The sequence below is a fragment of the Polyergus mexicanus genome, unplaced genomic scaffold (assembly GCF_030449975.1).
Source record: "Polyergus mexicanus isolate NDT 795.1 unplaced genomic scaffold, iyPolMexi1.0 SCAF_21, whole genome shotgun sequence".
Taxonomy (NCBI): Eukaryota; Metazoa; Arthropoda; class Insecta; order Hymenoptera; family Formicidae; genus Polyergus; species Polyergus mexicanus.
In genome coordinates this window covers 3,101,325-3,116,197 of record NW_027223341.1, presented here as the reverse complement: position 1 = coordinate 3,116,197, position 14,873 = coordinate 3,101,325, and the positions used below count along the sequence as shown (strand labels likewise).

At 29.5% G+C, this 14,873-nt stretch overlaps 2 protein-coding genes across 2 annotated transcripts in view; both read right to left on the bottom strand.

Annotated features, from left to right (window-relative positions):
- Positions 1-9,943: 9,943 nt before the first annotated feature.
- LOC138942122 (uncharacterized) lies at positions 9,944-10,788 on the bottom strand. The gene is made up of 3 exons (XM_070312166.1): positions 10,752-10,788; positions 10,344-10,540; positions 9,944-10,048 (listed from the first exon to the last, which is right to left on the bottom strand). Exons 1-3 carry the CDS (start codon positions 10,772-10,774, stop codon positions 9,948-9,950), a joined length of 321 nt encoding a protein of 106 aa, XP_070168267.1. The 5' UTR covers positions 10,775-10,788; the 3' UTR covers positions 9,944-9,947.
- A 3,914-nt stretch (positions 10,789-14,702) lies between these two features.
- The window catches only part of LOC138941969 (cytochrome P450 4C1-like), a 65,735-nt gene continuing 65,564 nt past the window's right edge, over positions 14,703-14,873 (bottom strand). The window contains exon 14 of the mRNA XM_070311958.1: positions 14,703-14,869. Within this exon, the coding sequence (XP_070168059.1) occupies positions 14,703-14,869 (167 nt within the window). The remainder of the gene's footprint in view (positions 14,870-14,873) is intronic.

Sequence of the window (14,873 nt, the reverse complement as noted above, 5' to 3'; positions counted from 1 at the left end):
TATAAAACTGTTGATATCACGTTACAGTTGAAACTTCAAGCTTCAAAATGTTTTTTCAATTTTTTGTCTACAATGATTCTTCGCCAAGTATCGACAGTATTTCTAAAAATACAGGTTCAGTTTCAAAATCGTGTGACTTGATCAAAAAAAATCATAGGAAAATTTTTAAAAAAGCATTTTGCAGGCAAAATGTTATAGTTTATGGAACATGAGTTGAATTTTTCGAGAGAAACTTTTTTCTCGATCTGCAAAGTGTCAAAAAAACATAATTTTAAGTAACAAAACAATAGATTTGAAATATATGCCTGTGATGCATTTCCAGCAATCAAATGGCCCAGTGGTCCTGGTAAAAGATTAACCGATCGTCCGTTTCTTCCATAATGTACGTAATAATAATATACCAATAAAATAAACATTGATCCCAACAATATAGTGATAAACATCGTTTCTTGACGTTCTGGACCGTTTTATTGATCTTGATCTTCTTCAGCTTACAATTTTACTGATACTTGAATACACGTTACAAAAATCTTTTTTATTTTTATTGTTCATTTAATTGTTAAAAGTTTCCGTAAAAATAATATAATATATATTTAATAATATTATAATAATTGGATCAAGCTAACAACTTGCGATATATGAGAAAACTTGTATGTAAGAATAACGCGTTTATACTTATTTTGATATTATTAAATATTGTTTGGATTTTACAATAAAATGTTATAAAATTTTTATTTTATACAAATACTGTCGATTATCTATGAGATTCACTTGATGCGATAATTAGTTGAAACACTACTCACTATATGTTTAAAATAAAATTGCAAATATTTTTAAGCTTAAGCAGATACATGTATCAGTAAAACAAATCTTTGCGAGCTATAAAAATCTGAAGCCTGTAATTATAGCCAGATTATACTGTACTTCGTCCAGCTAAAAATAAGAACGTATTAATAATAAAAGTGTCATATCTTGAAAGGCAAACTAGTTAAACCGGTTAACACTCACGGAAAAAAAATTAGATAAAAACTGCGTATGGCAATTAGATTTCAGTCATAATAAATGGACAACAAACATCTTAGCGCTGTGACACCTATTTATTAGGTCCAACCGCAAACCATTTTGCTGCAGTTTAGAGTTTTATTTTGGAAACCATGATTAGCTATGGTAGCGAAAATTTTTTTTCGTGCTTGAGCCATTTTCTGTGCCAAAATTGGTAAGATTGATTACGTTTCAAAAATCGGTATAATCGTTTTTGTGGTTGTTGATTTCGAATCCGGAGTCGTAATTTTGATATCGCGCATCTCTGAAACCATACGTCAAAAAAGAACCTAACTTTACTTAGGATACAAAATTTTATTCAGATCCATCGAAATTTATCGGAGTTATTCAATGTGCGCATATATCCGTCTGTTACGTATCAACTTTAAGTAATGCGCGTTTTCTTATATAAAGTATAGATCGCGCATTCCAGAATACTCGTGGCCGAGTGGCAAGCGATGATTTGTATAAATTGGACATCACCTTTAGGAGAGCCGATATATACAGAGTGTCCCAGACCATCCGTACACAACTTCTAAAATCAAAATAAATAAATGGCTTTTATCAAGAATCGCAAACATTTTTTAAGTAATTCGGGTATGCTCTATCGAATGGTGACCTTGAACTTGACCTTGAACTTGACCTTGAGGGTCAATTCAAGGTCAACTTTGATTTTTCAAATGAAAACCCCTTTTTTTATCGCATGTTCTTGTAGCTTATCTCACAGCTTTTTTGCATTAGTTAATTTGTCTCATTATTCTGTACATAAAAGTATTACGGTAAGATTATCGAAAACTAAATATTTTACGAGATATTTAATTTTTTATATCAAAATATGTCAGATTATAAAATATAAAATATCTCAAAAAGTACTTAATGAATCTTTTTAAGAAATCTTTTTACAAGCAAAAATCTTTTTGTGAAACACAAAATTCCTAAATCTGACTAAATTGTAATATCTACAGATAATTGAATTTCTTTTATTACCTCTAAATCATTTGGATGACGAATAGTCACACCATACATGAAAAAAGTCCGGAATTTAAAAATGGGATAATACTTATTTGATAGATTACACATCAATTTCCATTGTTCCTCTGAAAAATATATTATAAATATCGATACAAAAGTTTTAGTGGGATTAATTTTATTGTTATTTCATCATATCTTTACTCAAATACGTTAAAAATAGACAAATAATAATTGTGATAATGATTTGCAAATGGATATTGCCAAGAGAAAAGTCTTAGCTTTGTAAGATATGTAATTTGCATACTTTTGATATGTATATTACGTTCTAGATCATAAGTTTTTATGAATTTAATTTTTACTTGTATGTATGCATGAATAACGAGTCATCTATCAATTAATGTAAATAGATTAGAAATTTTATACTTGCCTGCTGAAATATATGCCTGTGATGCATTTCCAGCAATCGAATGGCCCGGTGGTCCTGGTAAAAGATTAACCAGTCGTCCGTTTCTTCCATAATGTACGTAATAATAATATCAATAAAATAAACATTGATGCCAACAATATAGTGATAAACATCGTTTCTTGATGTTCTGGGCCGTTTTATTGATCTTGATCTTCTTCAGCTTACTATTTTACTGATATTTGAAGACACGTTACAAAAATCTTTTTTATTTTTATTGTTTATTTAATTGTTAAAAGTTTCAAGAAGTAAAAATCAAGAGACACGATAGTGTCTTTCGCTAAGTCATGCCAAGCAAAGATCACACACAGCAATTGCGAGACATACCGCGTATTTATACGCGAGTCGAAATCAAGAATATCTAAGATTATCCGTTCTCAATAACCCCTGAACGGATCGAGTTTTTACTAGTTCTTATTAGTTCTTATATATATATATATATATATATATATACAATATATAATCAATGCCTTGATTTTGATTTATATAAAGAAAATATGTTTATTTTCGCTCTACATGTTTTATAAAGCAGAGATATTACGAAGCGAAATCGAAATGTAAAAATTTTCATTTAAGAAACGTCCCACTCTCCGTCAAAAAAATGTACTTTGTCAATAAAATCAAGAATGTCGAATGAAATGACAAAACGAGCCAAGCACGATATTAAGAGCGCATAAATGTTTATTATAAAAGAATTACATTAAAATTTAAACTCACGAAAGGCGGATGTTTCGGGCCTCTTTTTGGCTATCTTCTGCGTACATGAATTAATAAAATTAAAATATAAGCATATAATTGATTCTTAGGCGGTTAAGAAGCGCGTAGATAACGCAGGTTTTTCACATTATCACAGTAAAGGCAAAAAAATATTTTCAAGGATATCCATGTCGTTACGAGGAAGAAATCCTCGATACTGTGGTCATAAATTGAATTCAAAAACATGGCGGTACATTAATTATGTCTGTAAATTAAGCGGAATGGATTATGTCAAAATGACGAGAGAGAAAGTCTTCGGAAATTACATTTGTAAAACTTACAGATAAGCGAAGTAACGCACAGGTCGACAATAAATAATCGGGATGTAAATTCGCAGAGAACTAAACTCATTGATTATCAACGTAACAATGGGCATAAATTATCGTTAGACGAAAAGATAAAATAATAAAAGCAAACGTTACCGCTACAGACAAACAACGGTGCAATTAAATTTAAGAAGGTTATCGATAATTTCCCGAACTACTCGATCCCGAAAAGTGATTTTAACACACGCAATTAACAATTAACTGTTAATACCAAAAAATTTTTTAAACATGATGATAATGTAATTGCCTCTAGCGCATACAAGGGGAACATTACAGTTGCTCTCGATAAAGATGAATACTTTAATAAGATCGAAGAATTGTTGAAGGATAATAACACTTATAATATCGTCAAAGAAGATTCTATAAAAAGACTTACGTAACATCTATGGGACTTGCTAACGAGTTGGTGATACGAAACGATTGGGTATACATTTAATAAAATTATAACAATCAAACCAAACTAACAACTTGCGGTATTTGAGAAAACTTATATGAAAATAATTACGTGTTCAAAATGTTTATTAAAATTTTTATTTTATACAAATACTGTCGACTATTTAAGAAACTCAATTGATGCGACGAATAGTTGAAACACTACTCAAATGTTTAAAATGGAATTGCAAATATCTTCAATTAGATGATGCCAGTAAAACGAATTTTTGCTAACTGATAATACAAATCGAAGACGCCTATACGTATAGCTACGGATCATGGATTAATTTCGAAAGTCACAATCACTTCTGAAGAGCGGCTTTCAAAATTAATTTATGATTTTCTCTGCACTGAGAAAAAAAAGTTGTTAATTTATAACTAAATTCGTCCAACTAATTACTATTTCTTTGTATTTCTTTAATTGAAATATTTAACTATTTAAATCAAATATACCTCATGTTAGATTTAATTATTTAATATGTCGTATTTGATTTAAAATATTAAAATATTTCAATTAAAGAAATAGTAATTAGTTGGACGAATTTAGTCAAGTTAACAACTTTTTTTTCTCGGTGTAAAGAAATTATACATATCTATAAGTTTATACATCCTATCATTCGCATTATGCAATATCTGACTGTCAATTTTATGTCATTGATTATTTTAATGAAATATGCAATAAAAAGAAACGAGATATAGGATATTATAAAGATCAATGTGTTTATTCTTCTTTAAATATATAAATTTTAATTATTATATTAAATTTCAACTGCATGTTTATTTTTATTTTTAATTGCGTAGAATTTTTTGAAAATTATATGTATTCCCCCATCAGTGATTACCTTTTGCAAGCGCAAATAATTTGTAATAAATATCAGTTAATTGGTTCACATCTTTTTCAAATTGATATTAAGAGATACCGTAGTGTCTCGCGCTAAGTCACGCGTAATAACAAGGTACTCCGCGTATTTATACGCGAGTCGGCTAATTAAGAGTATCTGAGATTTTCAAATTTGAATAACGGCTGAAGCGATCGAGTTCTTATTAGACTTAACGGTAATTATTTACTATAACGGACCCAGCTCCAATCACGTTGACCTTGATATATGTTGTCAAGGACTTAATCCTGAATAACTTTTTCTTATAACTTAATCGGCGGTCTCTTATAATTTTTGAGATATTTAAAGTTTAAGTTGGATTCGAAACGAAAATTTGGTTTAAGTTATACGACATAATCCACACCAAATTTTTGTTTTAAATAAGAAATAGGTTTGGGTTAGGTTATATCTTCCGGAAGTGGAGCCCCCCCGCAGAGTGGGCGGAACCTTCTGTATCCATGCATATACTTTACAATGCAAAACGAGGTTCAGCCCAGAATTGTTGTGTGAATGGGAAAGTGTATGCGTGGATGTAATGGGTTCCGTCCCCCCTGCGGGGGGACTCCACTTCCGGAAGATATAACCTAACCCAAACCTATTTCTAATTTAAAACTAAAATTTGATTTGAGTTAAATGAGGTGGAGGGGGGGGGGCGGAACGCACTGTATTCATGTATATACTTTACAATGCGAAACAAGGTTTAGTCCAGAATTGTTATGAGAATGGGAAAGTTTATGTATGAAGTGAGCCCTCCCCCCCCCTCTATTGTTGTGTTTTGTCCTGTAAACAGAGAATGTGTTGAAACCGATTTTTGAAATAATGGCAACATTGTGTATCCCTTAGATGAAAACAGTTCATTTGCAACTGTAGAATAAATAAAATTTTTGATTCTTATGTGTACTGATTTTTTCTAATATTATATTAATTATGTAAAGACCTTGTTTCACATTTAAATCAGGGTTCTGATGCAGATGGACCTCGTTTCTTGCGTGGAATTTACAAACTTATGTAAAAATTAATATTTTATTTTTCAAACTTTATTTGTTAATAACTTTTTAATAAACAATGACCGCCGATTAAGTTATAAGAAAAAGTTACTCAGGATTATGTCCTTGACAACATATATCAAGGTCAACGTGATTGGAGCTGGGTCCGTTATAGTAAATAATAACCATTTCTTTCAAATTTATTACTTTTTACAGTATCAAAAAGAAGTTATGTAAGAGTTTATCGTTAAAAATAATATTCAAGTATAGTTCTGTAACTAATTCTGTATTTTATTTGATTTTCTGTGATGAAAACAAATTGAAAACAAATTGTAATAATAAAGTATGTACTGTTATATATTAATGCCATTATGTTACCTGTGCTGGTGAAAAGACCTGTGCCGAGACAAGGATAAAACAAATTATACAAATAACTTTTTTCAAAGCACTTGGTGCTGCTTAGATCGTCTGAAATCATCAAAAACATGTCAAGAGAGAAACATTAATTTATATTATATTACTCGATCTTTTAGATGCGCAAATAATTTATTTATTGTAGCGCAAATTTCTATCTAATCTCGGTCGAATATGTCGACATTTCCTCTATTTATCTTTTTAAGCTTTTAATCTTTTAACCTTTTTGTTTACGAGCAGAAATATTCTTGTGAAATGCAAGATTCCTAAATCTCACTAAATTGTAATGTCTACAGACAATTAAATTTCTTTGTTATTACCTTTAGATCATCTGGATGACGGATAGACACACAATACGTGAAGAAAATCCACAATTTAAAAATATTATAATATTTATCAGATAGGCAACGATTCACTTGTTTTTTTGACAAATAAATTATAAATATCAATACCAAAATTTTGGTGGGATTAATTTTATCGTTATTTTATTACATTTTTACTCAGATATGTTGAAAATAAATAATTAATAATTATGATAATGGTTTGCAAATGAATATTGCTGAAAAAGACGCCTATATATATAGCTACGGATCATGGATTAATTTCGAAAGTCAGTCACTTTTGAAGAGCGGTTTTCGAAATTAATTTATGATTTTCTCTGAAAAAAGTATATATATCTATAAGTTTATATATCCTTTCATTCACATTATGCAATATCTGACCGTCAATTTTATGTCATTGATTATTTCAATAAAATGTGTAATGAAAAGAAACGAGATATAGGATATTATAAAGATCAATGTGTTTATTTTTTTTTAAATATATAAATTTTAATTATTATATTAAATTAATATTATACTTTCATATGTCCAAGTCATAGTGATATTTTCCTATATTTTGGAACATTGTTTAATATTATCGTAAATGCATAAAGGTGAAAAAAAATCCATCGCGTGGAAGAAGACTTAATTTTTATGATTGTTGCTAAAGTAGTTTTTTTGTTAAAAGAATTATTATTCTATTATTTACATGCATATTTATATTATAAGAATTTTAATTTTCCTGTTTTAGTTGAAAGAAGATATGAAAAATTTTATGATTTTCAAATTAATGGGAGCACCAATAAAAATGAAGAAAAATGCAGCACCTCATATTTTTGATTGTCAACCTAACCGTCGAACAGCCACAAGTACTCACGACCGAGATGCATTTAAAAAATTAAATAATAAAAGAATGATATCCGAAATACTATTTCATTGCGATACTCATGAAACCAATGAAAATAGATTACCAAATGTTAAAAGTAACAATGAAATATTGTAGTTCCAAAAAAAGTATGCAGACAAAAAGAAATTTCAACAAATGAAAACTGTGCTTCGATAAGTTTTTCAATACTTACAGAGAATAATAAAATAAATGATGAAATTGATTTTTCAGATATACCGAGCAAGTCAGATAGTATTAATATTGAAAAAAGCAATGCAGTTCCATTAATTGTTACAGAAAAAGAAGGAGAAGTATTATTGCAATCGAATGACAAAATAGAAATTAATAAGAAGTGTACTTGGGATAAAGAAAACAAGAACACGAAGGTTTTTTTTAGAAGTAAAAATATTCAATGCAATATAAAGTGCAGTACTGTTGAAGAAAGTTGCCAAACACTGCCTAATACTGTAAATAAAATGTGTTCACCCATTAATGTATCAACGGAGAGTGACAATAGCGGTGCAGTTGCATCCGATTTTTCCAAAACGATTACAACTGGTACTACTAGGAGCGAATATGAATCATGTCATGAAGATTATTTGCAGTATTGTGAAGAACAAGACCTACAAGCAAAAAGAAGCGCTTTACATTTAACAAATTATTTTATTAGCACACAGACAAAACAATACATTGGAATTCCAAATGACTGGTTATGGATTGTTGATGAACTGCATAAACGCAACTGTTTATCAACAGAAAATATAAAATTGACTTTGATGAAAATCAAACTGAATGACAATTTTATAAGATTAGGTAGCCAATTTGGAATCAGCACAGCAGGAGCATCAAAAATTTTTCAAAATAGTGTACCAAAATTATGTCATTTCTTAAAAACTTTTATTTATTGTCCTCCTAGAGAAAGTGTTAAAATGGCATTATCTATACCGTTTCGTGCAAATTTTGCTCACGTTTATGGAATAATTGACTGTTTCGAAATTCAAATCGAGAAACCATCAAACGCTCTTCAACAGTCTTTAACGTGGTCAGAATATAAAAAGTGCAATACATTGAAGTATTTAATATGTTGTACATCGGATGGATTTATTAATTTTATTTCTTCTGGTTATGGAGGTCGAATAAATGATGTTGAGTTGTTTGAACAATGCGGTATAATGGATGTTTTGCCAAAAAAATTTGGAATTATGGCAGATCGTGGTTTTAAGCAGATTCAAACATCTTTAAATAAAATTCAGTGCGAACTTATAAGACCTCCTAGTGTAAAAAGTGGAGGTAAATCGTCTAAGACAGAAGTAATGTTAACGAAGCGTATAGCAAGTTTAAGAATTTACGTAGAACGTGTGATAAGAAGACTACAAGAATTTTCACTTTTGGAACCACATTCTACTTTAAACCATAACATCATGCCATACATAGATGATGTTGTTCGTCTTGTAGCAGTTTTAATAAACCTCCAAGCATCTATTATAAGAACATAATAATTTATAATTATTAATATAAAATTATATTATACGAAAAATAAAAACTAATTGTTCACATAACAAACTTCTTATTAATGCATATTTTATCTTAAAATAGAATTCATTAATTTACAATAAATATTTTTTTTCCAGAAACTGATAGCTTGTTCTGTTACAGCTCTAGTATAATCTTTATCATAATCTACCCAAACTGTTGTCACTTTTCTGTTATTTTCGAAATCAGGATCAGCAACACAAAATAAACCCTTTTTTGTATTTGTAGCTAGTATTTGAAGATTTATTTGTGTTTTGCACTTAGAAGCTACTTTTCCTTTCGATGGAAATCGAGAAATAGCTTTGTCTGAATTTGGACACTTCACTTCCACAATAAAATCATTGCCTATAGCATCCGGAGAAGCTCCCAAAATCGGGTAATTTGGCATTAAAAAAAGACCACAATTTTTCAGTTTTTGGCCTACTATTTTCTCAACTTTTTTAAGTACTTCTTTCTTAAGACATCTCCCTCTTTCCATTTCTTTTGTATCATATACTTTGGATGCGCCAGTGATCCGCTGTACAAGACTTCCATCTTCGGTGTTACAATTTGCAGCTTCATGTAATATCGATGCAGTTATTCTACCGTAGCGAAGTTCGAACCATAAATGGCTGTTACTTCGCATTTTAGTTGCATTTTCCGCTTCAAAACATAATTCTTTTGACATTTTGGAAATACAAAATATTAAAAAATCATCTGCAGTTTTCATTCCACATGCTGAAAACTCAACAATCAGTCGATGCATTGACAATGAGTATAATCGGCGTTCCTTTAGTTCAAAATGATGTTGCGATAACTGACTGTCAAGTTGCTTCTCCTTGGCTATTTTCACAATGTCCTGCAGAAATGTTGCGTTGTTAGGAAAATTTTCTATATTCTTTACTTTTTTTTTGTACAATTTCTTAGTTTCAATGTATTTTTTAGTTGCTCCAATAGTTGATTAAACAGCCTTTTTCCAATAACAAGCAACCTCTGTCGGTGCTGGATTTTCTGTTCGTCTGTGGATCCACATTAAAAAGGCTACCGAATGTATACAACCACCTAAAAATATAAATAATAACATTTACTAATATCTCGCAGTAATTTGCTTAAGTTTATATGCAAATATGAAATCAGTGTTGTCATCACATAAAGCATAAAAAGTCGAAATACTTGTTCAAACATCGTATTTAAATGAGAAGTGTTTATCCATAGGACATTACGGAACATCTTTTATATAATAAGAACATAGTTTTCATTCTTGAAAAATATAACTTTAAACTTTTTTCGAATACTGCATGCAAGTTATAGTAAACATTGATTCTATATTTTGGTTCTGAGAATAATGAAACTATACCTAACGACGCTGCACAATCATGGCATTCAACACTGAACACTTTCTCTTCTTCCTCATCCACGATTAAAATTACTGAGTAACTTTTACTTCTTACTCGATGCTCCGGACAAATCCTTGCCTTCACAGTGAACTTTGAACTCTCTCGTTTTAGGCAAACATATCCTATTGCTGAATCTCCATATGTTTCTCGACATGCCCTGTATTTAAAATTATTTTGTACATTTAGGACTAGTTGTTCAAACACTGATTAATAGATATATGTACATTAACAGACAATTAAAAACATAACCTTAAAATATACATAAAACACACAGACCTTTGTATTTAAAAGTAGATATATATTTTAACTACGGATACAACAATTGAGTCTTAATATAAATTAATGAATTTCTTGTTATGTATACTTACGCAGATGTTTTTAGTCCTCGCATTTCGGCAGCATTAAAGCGGTCGTATTCTCTAATAAATTGATACACCATTAGCGCATTAATTTTTGGCAGATTTGTTGAATTTGCCTTAACATACCCCGCTTCCATTTTACTCAGTTCGTTAACTACTTTTTTTCTTTAAAAAGGGTCAAAAACGTTAACAATTTTCTTGTTCCCTGTACTAGATCGACGTCTTAGTAACGAAGTGACGTCACGCACGAACTAACCAATAACGAAGCGTTTATAAGTCACGTGAAAATTTTAAATTTTGATCATATTTCTTTCTTTATTTTAAATTATTTATTGTTGATGGAAAATCTTCAAAGTTTGGAAATAATTTTTTCATAATATATACCTTTGATTAAAAATAAAATTTATGACATTTTTTTTTAAATACCCTATTGTCTGAAAAATAACAAAATAAACGTTTTATATATTAAAATATAAAAAATATAAATATTTTATAATAATACTTATTTCAGGGTTGTGCCGTAGATTTGAAAATTACGTCTACATGACTTGTTTACATGGACTTTTTTCATAGACAATGTAAACTATGTAAGTTTTATAAATTAGATGTCAGAATGCAAAAAAAAGAATGATTATATTATAAAATAGTTAATGTATCTATATAAGTGATTTTAGTAAAGTAAGGCAGAAAAAAATGTAACGCTATTGTATAATAACTTTTTACGACTTACGTTTTTCTCTGTCTTATTTTACGTCCATGACTCTGACAGATACCTTATCCCCTGTCATCAGTCTTTGGCTGCTTAGATTTCTATTTGTAATTATGTTTCAAGCATGAAACATAAAAAACGAAATATAAAGAAAATCTTTGACAAACCATATTCCATAGATTATTCATTATTGACATAGATGACATGTTACACATAGTTTACATTGCGTAGACATAGACTATAATAGTTTATGGATAAATGCCCAACCCTGATTTATAGTAAGTAAAACATAAATATTTATAGTAATATTTTATATATATTTACAAAATATATATTATAATTGATTCTATATATCTAATAATAGAATTAATCATATTACAAATATATATTACAAAATATAATACAAAGATTAATATAAAATATAATTTACAATGTAATACAAAATAATTTATTACATGAAAATATTCGAAATATTCGTAAGACGTAAAACTCCGGATAAGCTACTTGGTAGCGTCACGGCCCCTGTACATAGGCAAACCATTGACAAGCCAGAAAGAAATTTTTTCATATACTTGGCGTCGCGACGCTACCGCATAGCTTGATAACGCAGAATCCACTAGAAATTTTTAGATTAGATATAGCTGATAACCAACGATTAATGCGATATTTACGATTAATGATCATAATGCAATTACAAAGCTTATTAAGTTATAAATAATGAAAACATAAATGTTTATGTTATGACCAAAAGAGTTTGGTCCGTGCGAAAAACTTTGCACGGCTCTCGCAATCGCGGAACAATCGCATACACAGCGCTTCGATAAAGATTTCATCGCAATACGTAATACGTAATACGCAATACGTAAAAATTTTGTGTCGTTTATTAAAAATTAATTGATCGTTAATTTTATAATTATCATAGCGAATTATGTTTCAATATTAATCATGATCGTATTTAGAAGGAGAATTCGACAATAAATGAAGCGTTTCGCACTACTTCAGTGCTCAAGTCGCCGTGCGAATGATAACAAGGCCGAACCCTTTGTTATTGATAATATGTCGCCGAAATATTTTACATATTGTGACGTATTATATACGTGGAATATTAGATCATATAAGTATTTTAAATTATAGATTAATTATTCATTAATCGATACATGTGCATCGTGTTAAATCGTCGAAGAATCGAACGATAAAGGGTACCGGAAAAAATATATTTAACTTTATAATATTTAATTTAAATTTATTTTAAATATTATTATATTTAATTAAATATTATTAAAGAAATAATTATTGTTCATAAAGAAAGATAATAATAAGTTATTATTTGGGACTTTTGTTATTACGTTTCTCTTACTTAAATAAATTAAATTAAATTAAAAATTAAAAGAAATAAATTATACAAAATACGCGTTTCGAAAATCGTTGCGTTATAATTAACGTATGATTTAACATATTTAGAAGATAATTAATTATTAATCATATTAATCATAACAAATTATTTCCCGATGGCGCGTTTGGAAAAGGAATTTGACGTAGCATTATTGCTTTCCTATTCGAGTGTCATTGGGTAAATAATAAATATTGTAGAAAAGGAATTTGTGACGTAGCGTCTCGCACTATTAGAATACTATTCAAGTGCGAATGAAAACAAAGCCGTAACATGTAAACTGTAAACAATAGCGTGCTATTGTTTACGCCGCCAAGGCCGCATATCATGTTATTGATAATTCGCAACCAAAATTATTTTACGTATTATGATGTATATACAAGCGGAATATTAATTTATACAATTATTTTAAATTATATATCAATTATTTAATAAACGTTTAATATATATTACAGAGCTAATCGTTATTCTCTGATATAAAAATCTATATTTATACCTGTTTTCCAGCTAAAGAGTGTATTAATAATGAGAGTTTATTAGAAATAAAGAGAAATACGAGCACTGTAAAATTTTATTCTTTTCATTTACCATGTTTTTAAAATACTAAAAATTTAATGTAATAAAGATATGAAGATATGAAACTAATAAAATATAAGAGAGAAAGATTACACATAAAAGTAATAAAAGAATTAATTAGAAATAAGGTAATTATTTACTATAACGGACCCAGCTCCAATCACGTTGACCTTGATATATGTTGTCAAGGACATAATCCTGAGTAACTTTTTCTTATAACTTAATCGGCGGTCATTGTTTATTAAAAAGTTATTAACAAATAAAGTTTGAAAAATAAAATATTAATTTTTACATAAGTTTGTAATTTCCATGCAAGAAACGAGGTCCATCTGCATTAGAACCCTGATTTAAATGTGAAACAAGGTCTTTACATAATTAATATAATATTAGAAAAAATCAGTACACATAGGAATAAAAATTTTTATTTATTCTACAGTTGCAAATGTATTTCATCTAATATTTCATCTAAGGGATACAATGTTGCCATTATTTCAAAAAATTTACGTATTCGTTCACAATATTGATATTTACGTTTAAATATAAACTATATTTTTATTATTGTCAACATAGTTTCGTGAAACTAGATGACTTTCCACGTGAAACAAGGTCGATTTCAATACATTCTCTATTTACAGGACGAAACACAACAATAGTGGGGTGAGGGGGGACTCACTATGTTCATGCATAAACTTTCCCATTCTCACAACAATTCTGGACTAAACCTTGTTTCGCATTGTAAAGTATATACACGAATACAGTGCGTTCCGCCTTCTCCCCCTCCACCCTTAACACAAATCAAATTTTAGTTTTAAATAAGAAATAGGTTTGGGTTAGGTTATATCTTCCGGAAGTGTAGTCCCCCTGCAGGGGGGACGGAACTCATTACATCCACGCATACACTTTCCCATTTACACAACAATTCTGGGCTGAACCTCGTTTTGCATTGTAAAGTAAATGCATGGATACAGTGGGTTCCGCCCCCTCTGCGGGGGGGCTCCACTTCCGGAAGATATAACCTAACCCAAACCTATTTCTTATTTAAAACAAAAATTTGGTGTGGATTACATCGTATAACTTAAACCAAATTTTCGTTTCGAATCTAACTTAAACTTTAAATATCTCAAAAATTATAAGAGACTGCCGATTAAATTATAAGAAAAAGTTATTCAGGATTAAGTCCTTGACAACATATATCAAGGTCAACGTGATTGGAGCTGGGTCCGTTATAGTAAATAATTACCTTAATTTCTTACATTCATATGATATTTGTGTTAGTTTTAAACGATTATTTGCGGTTGATTGGGATAAATTTTATGTGAACCGGATGAGAAGGATGAATTATTACATCGAATCTCAACTGGATATCCTTTAAATAATCTATAGGCTCCAAGTAAAAATTGTGCACCAAAGAAGCAATAATAGCTTTTAATTTTTGCAGACCGAATCGTTGACCTAC